Source organism: Convolutriloba macropyga, chromosome 15 (genome assembly GCF_964194025.1).
Source record: "Convolutriloba macropyga chromosome 15, txConMacr16.3, whole genome shotgun sequence".
NCBI classification, from domain to species: domain Eukaryota; kingdom Metazoa; phylum Xenacoelomorpha; order Acoela; family Convolutidae; genus Convolutriloba; species Convolutriloba macropyga.
The window spans coordinates 14929571-14950704 of NC_134482.1; the positions used below are offsets into that span (position 1 = coordinate 14929571).

Consider the following 21134-nt stretch of genomic DNA (forward strand, 5'->3'; position numbering starts at 1 on the left):
AAACATTTCGTTGCCGTTCTCGCATTGGCACAGTTTTCACCATTCTACAAGGGCAAGATTTCTGTAAAATTTAGAACGTGAGACGAGTCGAAAGCTTCTTGTCGTTATCATACTGTCACTCTGAGATTTGAAAGAAAGTTTCGATTCGAAAATAATAAAAAAAAGGTCAGAGTTAAAAAGGGATTGTTGTTAAATTGTAGGCAATTATCTGATCTTTCGAAGCGAAAATGTGATCAATAAGTGTAAATGTTTTATCAGTAGATCTGATTGCATACCCGAGGTTAATAATTTCTAGTCCTGAAGTTGACGCAAAAAAGTATAGTTTTTTTGGTTTATTTCCGATAATCCAAATCGTAACAACAAAATAAAATTGTCTGTTATAGTAAATGCACACGATAGTTTAGTAAGTAATTTATCAACAAAATAATCCCCAAAATCTTTTTTAAGGCAATTGGAAATATTAACAATTAATTTTTCTTTCAAATGGTCACTTATTTTGACACAAAAGGATACAAAAAACAATCATCATCCGTTGCAATGGTTGATTCTAAACTGCAGTAAATTTTTTGGAGCAAAATTATCTACTCTTCCAACCTTGGAGGTCCCTGTTTCGTCTGATCTACAATTCCCAAAGAAATTATTCGATGCTGTTTTAAAAGTGTTTTCGAAATTCAAATCAGTTTTCAACTAGGCTTCAGTTACAGCGTCGAATGTAATAATAAGTGGTGTTTGCAGAAAGTTTGAAAACTCTTCAGACTTGTTTTTGAAGCTTTGACATCTAATAAGGAAAAAAATGGCGAAGTGTCTGATCATCTGTTTATTGAGTAACTGATAACCTCAATCAAATTTTCCTCATTTCTATGTCACCTGACAACATGAGACGAACAATTGAAAAAGAAACATTTTAAGTAAAAAAACACAAATGTATGAATCAGATGCTTTAAAAAAAGCAAACATTTGGTTTGTTTGAATAGTACTTTTCAAATATTCGTTCCTGAATGCTAGTATAATTTTTTTTCCTATAACTAACGACGCTGTAAGCCCATGATGTACGTAGAAACTGCAAGCATTTTGTACAAGTTTTGGAATAACAAGACTGACTGATGGGTGAACTCCATCCTTGCTGATACCTTTCGTTTCCAGTGTATTATTAAAAAAAAACAACATTTTTTTAAACGCCACTCAACTCTGTTGCCACATTATCTAATGCTTTTTTAGATTTATATTTTGGTTGTTTTGCTGCAACCAAAAAATCTTGAACTGATGGAGTTTTGCAAAGTGCAACCTTGAGAGGTGACAATTTTTGTTTTAATTTCTGACGCAGATTCCAACAAAAAATTAGCGGTTTCAAAACCGCTATTTCCTGGATCACTATTGTTATGCCCAACAAGCATAAAAATTTTGTCAATCTTGTGATAAATTCTCTTTGTTTTACAAGATTGGATAGGTCTTGAAATTCTGCTTAAGGATAAGAGTGTACAGCTGTGCTTGGGCTGAGATCTTCTGCTTGAACATTTGTAGGTGCTATCCGAGGGAATGAGTGTCTTTGTCGAACTTGCTATAAACTTACAAAAAAAATCATGCTTTGTTGTTGCTTCTTTTCAATTTTGCTGTTTTCATTTGGTTTATCAACTAGTTTCTTTTTTTGTTGTCGGAGGAAAGCAGTTTCATCTTTCAATTTTATTAACAGTTTTTTCAATTTCAAAAATTCACTTATCAAGTCGGCTTTCTTCATTTTCTCGAAGTCTTTCCTTTTCTTTCATTAATTTCAAAAGAAGCCGTGGTTTAATTGTTTGTTTTACAGAAAGCGCAGGCGACTGACTTCTTTGATTTCTTCTATCACTTAAAACATTTTATAAGAATAAATAGAAAACAGTTAAGTGGGGAGGAGGACTGTGACTTTTTCTCCAATTTAGGGGGGAGGGGGGTAGCCATAGTAACTGTTCAAATCTTACAATTTCAAAGTTTAACAACGTTATTGAAGAATCTCATCATGAACTATAGTGTTTTGCGGGTTAAAAAACATGTCCCTCTAAAATACACCGAAACTTTTATTCCTCGGTGAAAAAAAATCTTCGCTTCAGTAGGCCTGTGCTAAGAAACAATTTCTGTTTTCTTTTTTAATCAATCAAAACGGTTAAATTTCATAAAGATAACCTAAAGTTACCCAGTGCATCGATTACCGATAAATCCCAGTGAAAAAACAAGAAGTTCCGGCTAAAACAATTTCCCGCCACTTAATTAAAAGAAATTGCGGGAAAACCCCTATATCTGCTCCTTCCCGTCAAAATTATCATTTCCCAAAAATTAACAGGATAGCACCATGAATACAAGAATAAAACATATACTACTATCCCGATTGTTTTCCTTCGAGAAAAAAATCAAGCAGTTCAACTAGATAAATCGGATGCAAACTCAGCGCTCAAAAAACACTCCCTGTATCATTTTCTCAAATTTCTGCGTTGAAATCTATGAATCAGTTTTTACCGATTGCCCCTGTTAAATTTCTCACTAATGTCCCGATTAGTCCGGTCTTTTCCTGTATAAATTGTTCGCTCTTAAATTGCCTTTTCCCATTTATTAATTTCCAGTTAGCACTGCATCTTCAGGTAATTAGCCCCGTCAGTCCAGATAAGTACCCAATTGGGTTCCACTTTTCCTGGAAAGCTCACAAATACGCTCCCGGCTATTCCGCTAGTATTCAGTTTCGTACCATAGTTTACCAAAAGTTTATAATCCCGATTGGAGTGCTGTCAATCTTCCCACTGGGATATGAGGGAACTTTAGAGGGAAAACTACCGGGAGTTTATCATAACTACCCAGAAAATAACTAACTACCTATAGCAGTGATATCCGTTAGGACCATATGAATCAAATAACTCAGAATCGTTCAAAATGAGATCAGCTGAGTTTGAGAAAAAAATTCCGATAGGAGAATCATGTGAGATCACAAATTCATTTAAACACATTCAGCCTCGTTTCAAAAGGAAAAAGAGGTTCTATGCTACTTCACTCGTGATCTCTAATTTGTGTTTGGCTTTCTTATATTTCAAAACAGAGCTGTTTTTATTCATCTCTGGTAGGTGCCAAAATGTTTCTCACCGATTGGCATAATACTGCTCAAATTGTTTTTTAGTAAATACAAATTGCCATGGAGTTTTGGTAGCACTGACAATTAAAATTTTCATTTAATTTCAAAGAGAGGGATGGTATTTCAGCTTCCAATTACAAAAACTTTGCTTTTTATCGACAAAACGACAACAAGGACTGCATATTATGTTTCACAATTTTCTGTTTAACGAAATCAGAAGCTATAAATAGTTTTAGTGCCCAGGTTTAGACCTCGACTTAAGAAAAGACTTCATAGTTCTAGTAGGGTCCAGCTCCTAGTTAATACACAGTCCAGCTCCTAGTACAATAAATACACAGTCCAGCTTCTAGTTGAAGTCGAGGTAAAGTCTTTTCTTGGGTTCAAAGAGGGTCAATTGATAACAAATTGAGGTCGAGCATGGTCTTCTAATAGGTCGAGCATGATCTTTTCATGAGTCGAGGATTGGATTTTTGTGGGATTAGTTAACTTTTCTACACTTCTTTTTGTAAATGTGTAACATCTACCAGCAAAGCCAAAATAGCGTCGCAACAGGCAGTTCACCTTTAGAAAAATGGTGGAATTTCGCCTCATATTTTTAAGAAAATTTGAATTCATAAGATAAATTAGTTTTCGCAATTAATCTGTTTTGAGAATTTGGTCGGCTGATTTCAACTAGTTAAAAAGCTCTAACAATTGACTTTTCATCGGCAATGAACCTATTGAGTTTTAATTCAGTTCAATTGATTCTAAATTTTTTTTTTAAGTATATTTTTAATAGCACAGTTCGTTCTTCGATAACATATGAGAAACATTGAAAAATTTAAACGGTCGAACCTGTTGACTACGTTATAAGCATTAGCGAATTTTCAGTGCAAAGGTACTTTTTGGGTCCAGTGGGGACAGTTTAGGTCGAGCTAAAGATTAGTATCATATTTGGGTCGAGATAAAGTCCAGCATCCAATGTTCTGGGACGAGTCAAAGTCTGGTTGAACGATTAAGTCCAACTAAAGTATTTTCATGGGCTGTTTGCGTCGAGCATGGCTTTTAATAGCACTTTTCGGTCGAGTGCGGTCTTTTCATAAGTTGAGCTCTGAACCTGGGTGGGAATTGGCACAAAAAATAGAGTTAAATCAGCTGTGAATTTTGAACAAATTCGTACAAGATAACCATCCGGTTTCGACTAGGGTTAATAATTGAAATTGTTATTTTTTCCCAATTTTCCATTTTTATTGTCTATCGAATTCAGGAACGGCTGTTGGAATTGAAAACAACTTGAAAGCAATATCACTTTTAAGGTTTGCCGCGTTCAATCGTTATCATGACTTTATGTAGGAAAATTTAATGAGGAGATCAATTGCGAAAAAGAACATAACTCGTACCTCAAATCAAACTTGAGGGTTCTTGAAGAACTTTTCAGATAATTGCTCAGATGATCAACAGGAAAGTTTATTTGAACGTTTTTGAAGTGAAACAGATCAGTTATAAGGTAAGTTTCCGAATGACAAAAACAGTTGATTTGATATCCAAAAACTATTATGGAAAATTTGCTTGCCTCAATGCATGTGAACAAATAGCAAAATCTTCGCTTGGAAAACTATTCCCCAATATGTGCAGCCCAATTGTTGTTTATTAACTTTTATATAAATTTTGAGAAAAACTCAAAAATTTTTTTAAAAAAAAACAAATCTACCCGTACCTAACTTTCAGAGTAATTCAGTACTGAATCAGGAAGTTTTTCAGAAACAATTCAGTACTGATTCAGAGTCTGTTCATGTCACATTTGGCTCTGAAATTCTCTGATTCAGACTCTGATTCAGACTCTGAATCAGACTCTGAAATATTCTGATTCAGAATCTGATTCACACTCTGAATCAGACTCTGAATCAGACTGTGATTTTTCTCTGAACTAGGCTAAATTCATAACTATGTTCGTGAGCCAAGCCAGATTTTATCATTGCTTTTGCTCTCAGGTCCTTAAAATATACAAATTCATACAATTTGCTCTGAATTTTCAGAAAAAACAGTGCATTTCTTACTAAGTGCCAGCGCATTTCAATACCTTTCAGTGCACTAATATGTAAATTTTTTGCTCTGAATTTTCAGAAAAATCAGTGCTTTTCTTACTAAGTGCCAGCGCATTTCAACACCTTTCAGTGCATTAATATTTAAATTTTTTGCTCTGAATTTTGAGAACAATCAGTGCATTTCTTACTAAGTTCCAGCGCATTTCAACACTTTTCAGTGCTTTAATATGTAAACTTTTTGCTCTGAATTTTCAGAAAAAACAGTGCATTTCTTACTAAGTGCCAGCGCATTTCAATACCTTTCAGTGCACTAATATGTAAATTTTTTGCTCTGAATTTTCAGAAAAATCAGTGCTTTTCTTACTAAGTGCCAGCGCATTTCAACACCTTTCAGTGCATTAATATGAAATTTTTTTGCTCTGAATTTTGAGAACAATCAGTGCTGTTCTTACTAAGTGCCAGCGCATTTCAACACCTTTCAGTGCATTAATATTTAAATTTTTTGCTCTGAATTTTGAGAACAATCAGTGCATTTCTTACTAAGTTCCAGCGCATTTCAACACCTTTCAGTGCTTTAATATGTAAACTTTTTGCTCTGAATTTTTAGAACAATCAGTGCATTTCTTACTAAGTTCCAGCGCATTTTAACACATTCAAGTGCATTTATATGTAATGATTTGCGCTAACTTTTTTGATAAATCAGCGCATTTCAGCGCCTTTTTTTTCAAACTTCTAGATATTTCAGCGCTGTATTATGCATTGTTTATGTTCTGATTTTTTTAATAGTCAGTGCATTCAGTGGTCTTCTTAAAAAATCTCCGCGCATTATTTAGATAGTGAGCTGAAACGGCGCTGACATCTCGGCCCGAGTATGATCATTGATGTTCAATTGAACAGAATATGGTTAGTTCCTGCTACGAAAAAAACAATAAAAAATCAGACGACATTGAAGGACTACTCTTCTGCTCTGGTTCTGCAAAAAACATCAAATATGCAAAAAAACACTCACTAATTGACCAAAGAGAGAAACTCATGTACAACCATTAACAATCAAAATTATTACAATAGCAGTATCAAGAGTTTTTGAGATTGGGTCATTGGCTCTAAGCTGTGCGCTGTTACTGGGTTACGGAGCCATTTTAAACAACCTGGAGTGTTTTTACTGGCTTTTCTTGATTGCGATTTCTTGTGGTTGTGTATCTCTGGCTAGCCGAGTTTGAAGTTGTTAGTGTTGATTGTTTGGCAGGAAGGTAAGTAAAACTGCTTTGTCCGGGAGGGGAGAGAAAAAAAGAATTGAAAAAAATGACAAAGAAAAAGAAGGTGAATTCAGCTAAAACTAGAAGAAGGGCTGAGTCTCAATATGCTATTTATGTTTACTTCAAGACCGTTGTGGCGCGTGATGGGATTGAATTCCCGCTATGTTTTTCTTTTCGTATACTGATGTATTGCGCCAATATGAACACCTTTTGACTGGAGAATTGCCTTTACAGTACGTTTTTCGTTCTTTTTTTGTGGCTTAAATCAGTATAAAAAGAAAGTAGAAGGATAGATTTTAAGGTAGCCTTTTGAATCAGAAGATCCAATTTGCTTTTGCAATTGTCCTTTGGTTATTGCCTTTTCTTCTCTATGAGACTAAAAACTGATTCAATTTTGTTCTTTTGTGCGCGCTTTATATAGTTTTTTGCTATTCGTACTTGAAGTTTTCTTATGCTAGAGGAGTTAGATTCTTCGTGTAACTTTTGAACGTTATACCATCGAGGTTTTCTTAAACTAAACCAATTCTCAGTGCTCTGTTTTGCGTTTTTTGCATTATAGAGATAACTGTTTGCGATTGGTTGAGCCAGCAAGCGTTTGCATATAGAAATAAAGGCCGGTTTGAGGACTTGTACAGCAGAAGTAAACTTCCATGTTCAACATTGAGGTTGCTAAGACGCCACAAGTGGAAAATTCGCTTGTTTGCTCTTGTTGCTATTTTTTTAACCTTGTTCACTCCAGTTAAGTTGTCCCAAGACTTTGACCTGCAATATAATCCGATGTCATGTGCGAACTGAGAAATTTTGGCTGTAGTTTCTGAAATGTTTGAGACATAACTTAAGTACGATATTGGCATCCTGGGGAACACCATCTGTTGGTGAGAATTTTTCGCTTAATGTATTCTTGATTTTCAAGTGAAAGTTTCTTTGTGAGAGGAAAGAATTTATCATTTGATGATTTTCTTCTGAATACATTTTTTTCAATATGCTGTGTCAATACAATGAGATAATCACTTTTGCATCTGTTTGCTCTATATGCACTTTGTTGTGGTCCAAGGATTTTGGTTGCTTCACAGTGGCCTAGGATGAAATTTTTAAAATCAATTTTCTAGAAATTTGCAATGCAATTGGTGGGGATAATTAGTCTGTATTTTTCTGCTGTCTTCTTGTTTTTTAGAGGTGTTGGATGCATTGTTACCTTTGATTATTCCCAAAGACATGGAACATAAAAATTGTTGATTGAGCAAGAAAAAATTATGCATATAAAAACTTTAATGTTTTTTAGTAGCGCCTTCAGTAGTTGATAGATTTTTTCGTCTGGCCTGGAACATGATTTACTTGTATGCTTCAAAGTTTTATTGAACCCAAAGACGTTTAAAAAACTGTCGTCAGTTATTTCGTTTGGACCAATTTCTAATGAAAGTTTTTCTGTTTTGTTCTGTTTCAAGAAAATAGTCCTTCAAATCAGCATTTTTGTATTTCTTTTCTTCCAATTTCTCACTCAGTAGGTTTTCAATGATTTGGCAATTTATTGAACCCAAAAACGTTTAAGAAACTGTCGTCAGTTATTTCGTTTGGACCCATTTCTAATGAAAGTTTTTTTGTTTTGTTCTGTTTCAAAAAAAAGTCCCTCAAATCAGCATTTTCGTATTTCTTTTCTTCCATTTTCTCACTCAGTAGGTTTTCTAAGATTTGGCATTTTTCATTGTCAGTTACAGCATTTTTGTCTTTGAACGTTATTTGTAAATGTGATCCGCTTGGCTGTTGTTTATCACTGGTGATGGTTTTAATTGCTCTCCGGAACCGCTTATTTCCTGCTTGCTTCGCTGAGTCAATTATTTTTTGCTTTTTTTGTTTTTATTAGAACGTTTAGACGCCTTTATACTATTATTTGCGGGAATTTAATTTCTTTTTTCAACCGATAGAGATTGTTAGTCTTTGCACTTTTTAGTTGCCTCTTTATCTTTTTATTGTTTGATTAGGCTGATTATTTTTGGACTAATATGATGAGTTGTGTTATTTACAAAGGACTTTTCGATTGATTCATGAATTAGTTTGGTGAGGTTTTTTTTTACTTACTTCAGGTTTTCTTTGTTTCAATATTTTGCTGGGTACATACAGGTGTCTTTGTAATTGACTTTGCATGCTTTCTGATTTTCTTGAATTTAATTGATGCTTTAAATAAAATTCTGTTTGAAGTTTCAGCTTCATTGTGGTAAATCTTGCTGAGTGCTTGCTGCCAATCTTTCCTGTTACTTGAAAATTGTCAAAATAATTAAAAACTGAAAGGTTGCAGAAACGTAAAGGAAGCATGCTCTTGCTCTCATGATGATTTGATTGATAGGTTGGACGGCCGTTGTTCAGTAGTTTAAACTTTCCGCCATCAATTTTTTCCAGCAGTTTTTGGCCGTTTCTGGTTATGTATTTAAAATTGAGCTCTTGATCAGCAGAATTGAAATTTCTTTAGTTGAACATGTTTTGGAGGTTGCTGTCAAAAATTTCATTAATATTAGGGTCTTGATTGGGCGAATTGTTAACCTTGATTAACCATGTGCTTCAAATGATTGGTGTTTCCAAGTTTACAATGATTATCTCTAATGCCTGTCCTTTGCTATTTTTCCTTGATATAATTGGTCTGACCTCTTAAACCTTTATCCGGCTTTCTGCAAGGATAACAGTCACAATGAAAACTGCTTGCTTTTGCTTATGTTGCAGTAAAATATTTGCCATTAACGAAACCTTTAGGGCATTTCTTGAGGTCATTTAAACAGACCAGGTCAATGTTTTGTTTCGTAAGAAACAAAAACAATTCTTGAAATTTGTTTTCTAAGCTACGACAATATCCTTGTAAAACTTTAAGATTGTCCATCTTGAAGGTTTTGTTGGCTGCCATACTGAATCATGTTCGTTGTGTTAACAATTTGCGTCAGGTTTTTTTCGTGATATTAAGGTATTTCTGCGAATCTCTTCTCCGTCTGTTCTTTCGCTAAACACACTGGTAGCACTGTTGCTAATGAGGTTGATTGCATTGCTGTAGGATATTGTATTGAAACTGTGCCTTATTTTATTGAGAACTTCAGTATCCAGGACAGTAATTTTTTAGTTGTTAATAACTGAGTGGTTTGATTATCTTTCTTTGAAATGGCACTTGGGTATTCCGTTTCTTGTTTCTCTTTTTTTTCGGGCTTGGCTTTCTGATACGATGGACAGCTTCTAAACACTGTTACGTGTGAGCCACCATAGCTTGTACTTTTTGCCTGTTCTTTTGATTCGTTGCAACTTGTGTGTTTGCCTGTACATCGTAGACATCCCAATTCCTCTTTACAGTCACTTGCCGGATGACCACACTTTTGACACTTGAAGCACTGTTTAATCTTGGTTGGTTCTTTACTTGATTCGCAGCGATGAAGTACCCAGTCTATTTCAACGCCATGCTTGACTACGGCTGTGACATGGCTCGAACAATCAGTTATCACCCATATTAGTTTTGTTGGTTTTCCTATGGCCCTGCTTGTTATCTGATGCATCTTGATAATCTTCACTGCATTTGTAGAGGAGTTCTTTTGGCAGAGTTAATAGTTGTAAATGAAAGTCCTGAAACGCTCGTGGTGGGGAAATAGAAAGCTTCAAATATCGAGAAAAAAGTTATACCAAAAAGAGTTGAGGGGAAATCACCACTTTTTAATGCATTGAAGAGGCAATTGAAGCGTGCGATTGAAACAAATACTACGAAAGATATCTTGGTTAGTTATTATTTCGACAGATAGGAAAATAAAATTTTGTTAGCCTTTCATTAAGTCGAGTTTCGATGAACATTTGAAATCCGGCGTGTTTTATGAAATTTCTTGTAGCGGATGTGAATAGGTTGGACAGCCGATAGGTTGGACGGCCGTTGTTCAGTAGTTTAAATTTTCCGCCATCAATTTTTACCAGCAGTTTTCTGCTGTTTCTGGTGTTGCATATAAAATTGAGCTCTTGATCAGCAGAATTGAAATTTCTTTAGTTGAACATGTTTTGGAGGTTGCTGTCAAAAATTTCATTAATATTAGGGTCTTGATTGGGCGAATTGTTACCATTGATTAACCATGTGTTTCACTTGATTGGTGTTTCCAAGTTTACAATGATTATCTCTAATGCCTGTCCTTTGCTATTTTTACTTTATATGATTGGCCTGACCTCTTAAGCTTATAGCCGACTTTCTGCAAGGATAACAGTTACAATGAAAACTGCTTGCGTTTGCTTATGTTGCAGTAAAATAATTGCCGTTAACGAAACGTTTTGGACATTTCTTTTGTTCATTTAAACGCACCAAGTCAATGTTTTGTTTCGTAAGAAACAAAAACAATTCTTGAAATTTGTTTTTTGAGCCACGACAATATCCTTGTAAAATTTTAAGATTGTCCATCTTGAAGGTTTTGATGGCTGCCATACTGAATCATGTTCGTTGTGTTAACAGTTTGCGTCAGGTTTTTTTCGTGATATTAAGGTATTTCTGCGAATCTCTTCTTCGTCTGTTCTTTCGCTAAACACGCTGATAGCACTGTTGCTAATGAGATTGATTGCATTGCTGTAGTATATTGTATTGAAACTGTGCCTTATTTTACTGAGAAATTCAGCATCCAGGACAGTAATTTTTTAGTTGTTAATAACTGAGTGGTTTGATTATCTTTCTTTGAAATGGCACTTGGGTATTCCGTTTCTTGTTTCGCTTTTTTTTCGGGCTTGGCTTTCTGATACGATGGACAGCTTCTATACACTGTTACTTGTGAGCCAGCATAGCTTGTACTTTTTGCCTGTTCTTTTGATTCGTTGCAACTTGTGTGTTTGCCTGTACATCGTAGACATCCCAATTCCTCTTTACAGTCACTTGCCGGATGACCACACTTTTGACATTTGAAGCACTGTTTAGTCTTGGTTGATTCTTTACTTGATTCGCAGCGATGAAGTACCCAGTCTATTTCAACGCCATGTTTGACTACGGCTGTGACATGGCTCGAACAATCAGTTATCACCCATATTAGTTTTGTTGGTTTTCCTATGGCCCTGCTTGTTATCTGATGCATCTTGATAATCTTCACTGCTTTTTTTGAGGAGTTCTTTTGGCAGAGTTATTAGTTGTAAACGAAAGTCCTGAAACGCTCGTGTTGGGGAATAGAAAGCTTCAAATATCGAGAAAAAAGTTATATCAAAAAGAGTTGAGAGGAAATCAAAACTTTTTAATGCATTGAAGAGGCAATTGAGGCGTGCGATTGAAACAAATACTACAAAAGATATCTTGGTTAATTATTAATTTTGAGAGCTAGGAAAATAAAATTTTGTTTGCCTTTCCTTAAGTCGAGTTTCGATGATTATTTGAAATCCGGCGTGTTTTTATGAAATTTCTTGGAGTGGATGTGAATGCACCCAGGTCATTCAGACTTGCCATCGTTTTGCCACGAGGATGACTGCACAATAAACTTGATTCAACGGTCAGGCAGCACGTTAGCAACTGCTGTGGTTCGTCAAAGGCTTTTAACTGGCGAATCATGGACCAGTGCAGCGACACTGAAAAATTGATCCCCGTGGAGGCGTTGCACATAAGGTAACGAAAGACGAAAAATGTGCGCAACGATATACCGGTGACGGGAGCTGGGACTCGAGTTTTAGTCTGAAATGTGAGGCGGCGTGTTCGAAAATTTTTTATCGAACATTATATGCTGAAAATCAAGCTACTGTCGGAAAACAGTCCCTCTAAATTTCAGAAATGAAAAAATTTGACCGACATGTTTTGAAAGTGCAAAATTAAAGATTTTCAAAAAGTCTTAAATTCGGTTAAAACAAATGGACCAATTCCAAGAACTCAAAAACTTTAATCCTTATTATTCCGTCCGCCCTCCTACTCTTGGCAATTTGAACCCGTTCTCGTCCACGACCCCTCAAGTCCGCCCCCACCCCGCTCCCTAAAGATAGCATCCCTAATCCCCAGTCGGTTACTACGGAAGCCAGCCGATCGTTTGAGAGCGATTCGCCCGACGTTCTACTTAGTTTTTGATTTTGGGACATGGTGTGCACAAAGATAGGTGGCCAACACAGTTAGACCTTCGTTTCGCTTTCAGAACTTTTATATCAACCAACGAAATGTGATCGCTAACTAAAACACACTTTGATCTGTTATCGATGTAATTTTGTTCTCTCTGAATTCAAGTGTTGTTTTCGGTTGGTTAATCAGCACAGGGAAACATGTCGAGAAAGAGGAAAGTAAAAGAAAAAAGTGAAAGGAGACTGATAGAGGGCAAGAAATGGAAGATTTTTGTTTTTCAAAACAAACTTGAAAAAGAGGATTCATTGTTTTTATTTACCTTTTCAGGTGCCATTGACTGATGGGAAGACATTCAAGGTTGGCAATGAACTCATTGAACAGCTGTACGTTTGCATCGATGGATTCATCAGTAGCAAGCCAGAGCAGGATTTGTGGCTTCCGAACCAACTTGACAGTTTGACTTCAGTCGTATTCGCCCCGGCTTTTATCAAAAATTACCTTGTCAAACCCGAAAAGTCGTTTGTTGATAGCTATGTTGAGGGTTCCTGGACTAACTACGATGCAGCCCTCAAAAATTTGCCCGAAGAGAAACTTCCTAATGTCACTTACAGATGGATGGATTCCAAAGATCTTGAAATACTTCTTTCCTTGACGAGTGAACAGTTTGATTGGGGTTTGGTTGCAACCTGGTCATCTGTGGGACGTTCAGAAATGGGGAAATTGAACAGTTTCCAAACAGCTCTGGCATGCAAAGGAGCCACCCCAGAGGCGAAAGATTGCGTGTATGTCACGGTGTACAAAGAACTGAATCACTTGAGGGTTTCTTGGTCAGAGGAAATGGACTCGTATCTGGTGATTGGAATCTTGGGCCCAGCATCCTGTAAGTGTTACTTCGACTTTATTAATTGTTCTCAGGCAGAGATATAGCAATTATTTTAAGTCATATTGGGATTTTTTCCTTCACGTATAACTTTTTGCGACATTTTGTCTTCTGAAAGGGTTTAAACTGGTGAAGTCTGCGGGCGTTAAGTCACTGCTCAGTTTTCTGAGAGCCTCACTAGTATCTAAGTTTGCTGTTCATCTATAATGCTGATAAAAATTCATGGCGCGGAGTGAACTGTCGGTCTAGCATATGTTTGGTACCTGATAATCATATTGGCGATGAGATCTAGTTAATTGCGTCCGACTATTTTTCAAGTGGCTTTTCCAACCCTGACTTTTGATTATTGCGCGGTAAGTTGCTCTTATTCAGATTTTACAGCCGTTTCACTTAATTGGTTGCGTGTTACTACTAAACTAAAATTAATATGGAAAGTGCGCCAGAATTAATTTCAATTTAAATCTGTGTTGTAAAATTAGCTCAAAAATAATGAATGAACACAGGTATTAACCCCGCTGAAGCAGTTATTAATTCACACACTATCCGTGGGTCATTGATCGGCAATAGTAGGCTATGTTATTTTCTTGGTGCTAAAGAATTGGTACCTCGAGTTCTTCCTTTTGACATGAGATCCATTTCCATGGTTATGAACATCGCTGAAAAATACCATCATCGTCTTTGTATCGCTGAAAAATCACCGCTGAAAAATATGAACATCGTCTTTGTTTCAGTTGAGGACTATCTAATCTCTGACGCTTCGGCCAAGGACTTTTCCGTTCCTGCGTTACTGTCAGGAGCCGCCGACGATTTCTCGAGAGGGCTTCATGTGTACAAACTTACTCAAACCTATGTTTCTGGACATTCAGTTGCCAAGCAAGTCGAGACCTCAAAACGGCTGTCAAGGGTTGCTAGGAATGTCGGAGATGAGGGATTGGATGAATTGAACGGAGATAGCTGGGATTCCGCCTATGATAGCCTGGACAGTTTTAGTTTGAGCTTGGATTCCGAATTTGATAGTGACTTCTCCTTTTCCGACAGTTTTGAAAGTTTCAGTTTTGGTTCGGAATCTGGTTACGAAAGTGAATTCTCTGGCTCATTTAGCTATGGAAGTTTCAGTGTTGATTCGGAATCTGGTTCGGAAAGTGAATTTTCTGAATCATTCAGCCATGAAAGTGTCAGTGTTGATTCGGAATCTGGTTCGGAAAGTGAATTTTCTGAATCATTCAGCCATGAAAGTTTCAGTGTTGATTCGGAATCTGGTTCGGAAAGTGAATTTTCTGAATCATTCAGCCATGAAAGTTTCAGTGTTGATTCGGAATCTGGTTCCGAAAGTGAATTTTCTGAATCATTCAGCCATGAAAGTTTCAGTGTTGATTCGGAATCTGGTTCCGAAAGTGAATTTTCTGAATCATTCAGCCATGAAAGTTTCAGTGTTGATTCGGAATCTGGTTCCGAAAGTGAATTTTCTGGTTCCGACAGTTATGGTAGCTCTTTTGATAGTGGAAGTGATTATGACGTCAGCGGCAGCTTTTCTGGAAGTGATTCGGGTAGCACGAGTGGAGTTGATGATGGGGATGACTTTGCTGTAACTGATGAACCGGAAGATCTCGGTAGCGGAGGCAGCGGCGATGTTGAGACGGTCGATGACGTCATCATCATCAGTCCAGGAGACACTTTGGATTTAGTAAACACGAACACTGGAGAGACAAGTACAAACACTGTTCCTGTGGATGATACGTACAAATCTGAGAGTGCAGCTGGTGCTGGTGTCCAAACAGATCCAGAGCCACTCCCGCAAGAAGTAACTGTAGCAGTTGGAGGAAGGAATATCGAAGACATACAAGTCAACGCGAAAGAAGATGAGCAAACCATTTCAAGCAACGAGCTCTCAGTTGGCTGTACTCTTCCAGAAGTAGGTTCTGGCGGCAGCAGTAGAATGAGACGATCTACTGGAGCTTTATCCAACTTAATTTTCTATCGTCAATTCAATTCTTCGGATGCATCGACGCTAAATGATATCGTTGGTGATGGGGTCTTTGACGCTTTCTGGGGTTTCGTGGCAACCTTTTACAAAGTAGGATCTGTCCCAAGTGCCACCAACACTTTCCAAATTGTCCTTGCATGCGATGACAACTACGATAATACTGGAAGCGCTCGCTGTGTCTTGTCTTTCGTTTTTGTGCAGATGGACAATATTCAGACAAGTGATGGCCAGTTCATGATAATCGGGGCCTTCGATAACTCAACAGGTACGTTATGAATATTTTGCTTTGAATCGCAACTATTTGTTTTTTTTTGTTAAAAATGGGATGTGATAGGGATATCTGAGCAAAGGTTTTCTTGGCCTTCTTTCGGTTTTGTACAATTCAAAAAATATGAATGATGTTGTTGCTCTGTTTTTTTAAGATGTCTTTACTTATTATTTTTGATGACTTTATGCGATGTAAGTTTCAGTGGACATTGGGTTGCATTGAGAGCCCCGAAGCGGGATTTCGTAGTTTTTCAAGTGCTTAGTGTGCTGAAGTTGCTGGGAAGGCCTAAGTTTAGGGTGAAAAAAGTTTTTAAGCCTAAAATAGTTCAATTTTTCGTTTCTTGTGTGTTTTCGTCTTCACAAAGTTTTGCGGTGCGAAATGTTTCAACTATCATATGCAGACGGAGAAAACGGTTTTTGAACGCTGCATAGGCTATTCGGCGAAAAGTTAGTTAGGCAAAAAGAACTTTTGCAGCTAAAAGAGTCGAAATAAGTTTTTGTAGTCATAAGACAAAAATTTTGATCTAACTATTTGTGAAGGAGAATACAGTTAAAACACTTGAGTGAGGTATTGCAATATCAGCTGTGTGTTATAATGTAATTAAGAAGACTACAAAAATTGACATTGTAGAAAAATAGCTTAAAACATTAAAAATGAACAGTTTTCAAATCTTTATCATTTTCAAGATGTAGTTTGAGCCGAATTCGTTTTTTTTGCTACCAGTAATTACATTAAAGCTATTGATAGTTGTTTTAGACACCATTCTTTCCCTGTTATTTTTCTAAACATCGAAATCATTGGACGTGATGACACAATGTAGATTAGAAGAGATGCAAAACAATGATGCATTTTGCTTGTGCGTTTAACAAGTCGTTTGCTTGTAAAGACGACGGTTGGAGACTACTTTAATTGTTTAAATTGCTATTCGCCTAATTTCGCAAAACTTAAGATTTTTGCCTAACGGCTGAAGAAATTATTCGACTAATCAAGTTTTTGGCTAATATCCCAACCCCCATTTGAACGAAGGGTTGCGTTCTCCACAGTTTTCTTTTTGTTCAGATGCCCAATTTGACTTCTGGATTTTTCTGATTTTTCGAGTTTTTGATTGTTGAAAACTTTAATTTCCATTTCTAATAATTTGGAAGTCTAATTTTTTGTCTAGATAATAATTTTTTTATCGATTTGTAGTTGAGGATTTGTTCTGCTCTTTAATTGCTCTCAAATGAAGAGCAATTATTGTAAACGTATGTCTTACAACTTGAAGGGTATTCAGATTCTACAGGTTTTTTAAGCTGAAGTCGTGACTTGAGATTTGACTTTTGGCTTCGAAATTTGACTCCTGTTTTAGAACAATTTCTCTTTTCGAACATGGGTCTTGGTGTGTAGCGTATAGTATTTAATAGCCGGCGGCAGCCTCTGACACGGTTCCTATTCAGGCGCTTTCCTTTTTTAATTTCGCTTTACCTTTGATCATGTTTTTCGTTTTACATGAGTCGCGAGTTTCACGTTTGACTTCTGACTTACTTCACTAACTGTTTCAACTGAATGGATTTTAAATTCTTTCAATCATTGAATTACGTAATTGAAATCAAAGGAAACGTAATAAACCGATAAAGCCCGGTCATTCAGTCTTTTTGAATTAGGTTATCAAACTTCATTAGAGCGATTGCTAGCTGATATTGGTAGTAAGTTTAATACCCTTCAGTTTAGAAGCTGAATTAAGTATAGGTTTAGAATCTAACTGAAAACTGCACACTGAATTAGAACAATTTTTTAAACTTAGAAAAAATTGGGTCAATTTCTGTCTATTCTTTTTTCTGTTTCAGTCAATATTTGCGTCTAGCGCGTTAACGGCGGCTATTTTCCGGCAATCTGTCGGTTATGTATAAGAATTGGTGTTAATATTCAAGGTTAAAAAGTCCCTCTAACCTATCTAAACTACCCCCTTCCCCCAACTACCTCCCCCACACCTTGCCCCCCCCCCCCACTACCCACCCCTTAACTACTCGCCCCACCTACCTTTTCACATTTCTACCCCAAAATTGATTACTTATACTGTATATTGCTGTTTTTTTCATATTTTTGAAATCGGAAGGGTTAGATAAGAGTTTTTATTGCATGACTCTTCGAGTCGTTTCCAGGTTTCTACTGGTTATGCTTTTTATGCAAATCTTTCGCATGAGCATTTTGCGCTTTTGTTCTATAATAATCTTTGACTTCTTAACTGACTTTTTCACGCACTTCTTTTGATTTTTGAGTGATTTCAATTGCTCTCATTCCAAAATAAAGGTTGCTAAGCGAAGCCAATTGTTAGAGATTCGCTGCTAAGGTTCAGATAGCTGAGTGGTGAATACCTCCGTCGAGGTGACGGAATCGGATTCCGGAGGTTGGGTTTCGAGAATCTTACCTTAGGCTGATATTTTTGCACCCATGAAGAAAATTGTATCTAGGCTACAGTCCCTGAATTAATTTGCGCCGCCTGTCGTTCGAGAGCAATTTATCCGACGTTAGTCGGTTTATGTCTATGTTTGAAGACCTGTGCCCTCATGCTCACTTCAAGTCATCATTTTGCTCTGCTATTCATGCCATTTTTTTTAACTGATAATCACTCGCCTGAAAAATGTTTGTGCCACTGGTACTGGTTACACTTCAGCCTCAAAATGACATTTCCTCCATCAATTTATGACGTCACAATTTACGCAGGCCATTGACGCAGTTTAATTGAAGATAACTCAATCTAATTGAAGATCATTTGAGAACAAGAATACATTTTTTGTCAGCAAAAAGCATATTTTCATATTCATCCCCCCCCCCCCAAAAGCCCTATTTTATACTGAATACTTTATTTTACTGAAAATCGATGTCTTTTGCCTTTATTTCAGGTTTGAACTTTACGGCTTTCACGCCAGATGCAACTTTGTTGACGGCTATTTCGTCCGATGGAGGAAAACATGTGTTCGATCTGAGAGCCGATGGAACAATAATCAGATATTTCCCACTTGATTTCCAACAGTCTGGAGTCCCCGACAAACGGTTTGCTAACATCGCAGCTGTTCTGGCCTCAGTTGTGGTCATGTGTATAACTGTAATTATGTAAAACTGCATTGAACTTGACGACAAATTTCTATCAATGAATGAATAAAGCATTAAAAAAGGGTAACGTACAGTTGTTTGCTATTGAAAATATTTTCGTAAATGTAATTATTGTAAAATTGTATACTGCAAATGATAAAAATAGATGAATCGAATAGATGGATAAATTGTTTTGGCTTACTAACTTAATCGAAAATCATTTCATATATAAATCGTTTCATTTATTTCAAAACCTAACATCGGCATTTTTTACTGAATTTATTCATCTATTCGTATTCATCTATTTACTGAATTTATTCGTATTAAAATAATTGGAAATAATTTGAACGAGTCGGACTGTCATAGACCCCAAGAAAACAGCCATAACGTAGTTTAGCTACTTTTTAATTTGATATGTAGCAAAATGTAGAATTTATTCAGAGGTAAAGGTAAATTGTCTATTTCAAAGCATTCCATAACCGGGGGGGGGGGGGGGGGGGGGCTATCTTACTATAGTAAAATCGGAGCTTTATCAGAAAGACAACTGATTTATTTAAGTTTCCAAGATCGAAATAATGAACATTAAAGGATGCAAACGATCTAAAGTTGCCGAAATATTTACAGCTGTTATTAGAATTTAACAAACTCATTTTTGCAGACGCGATAAAGATGAACAAAGACTATGACCCTTGGTTTGCTAGATCTCTGCACCCTAACCAGTGTTTCATTTTTATAGCTGCGAAGCTGTAAGCTGAGCGTAGCTATATTGCGGTGCTCTTGGTTTTTTTTTGTTTCGTCGTCTGACGCTTCATTTTCGTTTTACATTTGTTCTAGAACATTCTGTCTCGTCACTGCTTAAATGGCTTTTTCGCGCTTGATTTCACGCTTTCTGCGTGACCTAAATTGCGGTTATTCAGAAACAGAATCTGTTCCTAAAACAAACTTGATTGTAAGAAAACAGATTGTATGGTCCGACAGCCGAGTGGTTAAGGCGGCTGGCTGTTAATCCGGAGATAGGCGGTTCGAGACGCGACTGGGAAAATTTTTTTGCACCCAAAAACAACCTTTGAAATAAACTTGTAAGTTTTATAGGCGGCGGCGATAACTATTATCAACTCACTTCTGTATCTTTTTCCATCTGTATTTTACGGCACGCAAGTCTATTTCGCAGCTATTCCGGCAATCTGCCGGCTATGTTTGTATGTTTACAATTTTAACAATTTTTTAGCAATTATCTCATCCGACTTCAGGGAAAAGTGAAGATACCTGAGTCAGAAACGGAAAATGTCGCCGCTGAAAAGTGAAAGGCATTACTTCAAGTTAAAACAAGTAAAATGGTCATAACAGGTCAAGAAGGAAAGGTAGTTGAGTTAGCACACTAGGCTTGCAAGTAAGAGATGCTGGTTCGAATCCAGTGCTGGTCTATTTTCAAAGGTGCGCCGCCTGAGACATGCTCAAACAAATCCACGTGAGCTCCCGCATATTCCGTATGCAATGTGGTTCAGTGATGATATTCTCATTTTTTGACCGATTATTGCCTTTATTGTCTTTTCCGATACACGCATTATTTTTTTGTTCAAGTGTTGACCAAAAATAATAACGTTTATTAATTGCTCTCAAATGAAGGTTAGCAATAATATTAGTCCTGTCAGTCTTTTTTATGCGATTTTTCGCTTGACCGATTTTTTGACAGACGCTTTTGACTTTTTGTCCTCAAAAACGGGATAAACAGGTAGCGCCCAGCGGGCATTAAGTGCTTTTGGAGCATTTCAGATCTGTCAGCTCAAACTGTTTTGGAGACTTATACTTATGGTATGAAGGGCGGTTCTTGGAGGTTGAAGACACCCCCCACTATTTGCCCCGCCCCACACCACGCTGTTGCCCTCAACCCACCCCAGTTTTGCCCCACCCCATTAAATCCCACCCCATTAAATCAACCCCCCCCCCCCCCCCCCCGTGGCTAGCTACTGACGAACAACCGCATGCTATAAACGCAAATTTATACTATTTTGTAATTTTTTTCAAGGTTTTTGAAAGTTTTTGGCATTTTTTGATTTTTATCAGCCCTAGGTGTCAGGGAACCTCCTTTAGGTTTTAATAATAGGGTACCGCATAGTTTCTAGTGGTAATGGAATGGTTTCAACATTTTAAAATTTCGAATTTTAGCATTTTTTTTTGACAACACGTGCAAATTTTCAATTTTTTTGATATTTTTTTTTCCCTATTCAGGTGTTTCCAGGCCCAGGGGCCAGAAAACATCCTTATGGATTTGATAATAAGTTACTAAATAGAGTTATTAAATAAGTTTTTATTGGCCCTGGAGTAGTCTTTTTAAACTTTTTAATGTAACAAATATTAGTAATTTTTTGATAAAAGTTGCTTTTTTCAAGTTTTTTTGAAAGGTTTTGTCGTTTTTTATGTTTTCAGCCTCAAGAGCCGAGGAACCTCCTCTAGGATTTGAAAGTAGGTTACTGTATAATTTCTAGATTAAATGGAATGTCTTGCAAAATTTAATCATCGCGAATTTTCGCATATTTTGAACA

The 21134-nt window shown here is 36.7% G+C and overlaps 1 protein-coding gene across 1 annotated transcript in view; it reads left to right on the top strand.

Moving 5' to 3' along the window:
- Window positions 1–18933, top strand: part of LOC142354101 (uncharacterized) — a 55424-nt gene extending 36491 nt beyond the window's left edge. The window contains exons 5-7 of the mRNA XM_075406372.1: window positions 12715–13267; window positions 13999–15516; window positions 18402–18933. Of these exons, the coding sequence (XP_075262487.1) occupies window positions 12715–13267; window positions 13999–15516; window positions 18402–18616 (2286 nt within the window). The 3' untranslated portion in view covers window positions 18617–18933. The remainder of the gene's footprint in view (window positions 1–12714; window positions 13268–13998; window positions 15517–18401) is intronic.
- Window positions 18934–21134: the final 2201 nt, after the last annotated feature.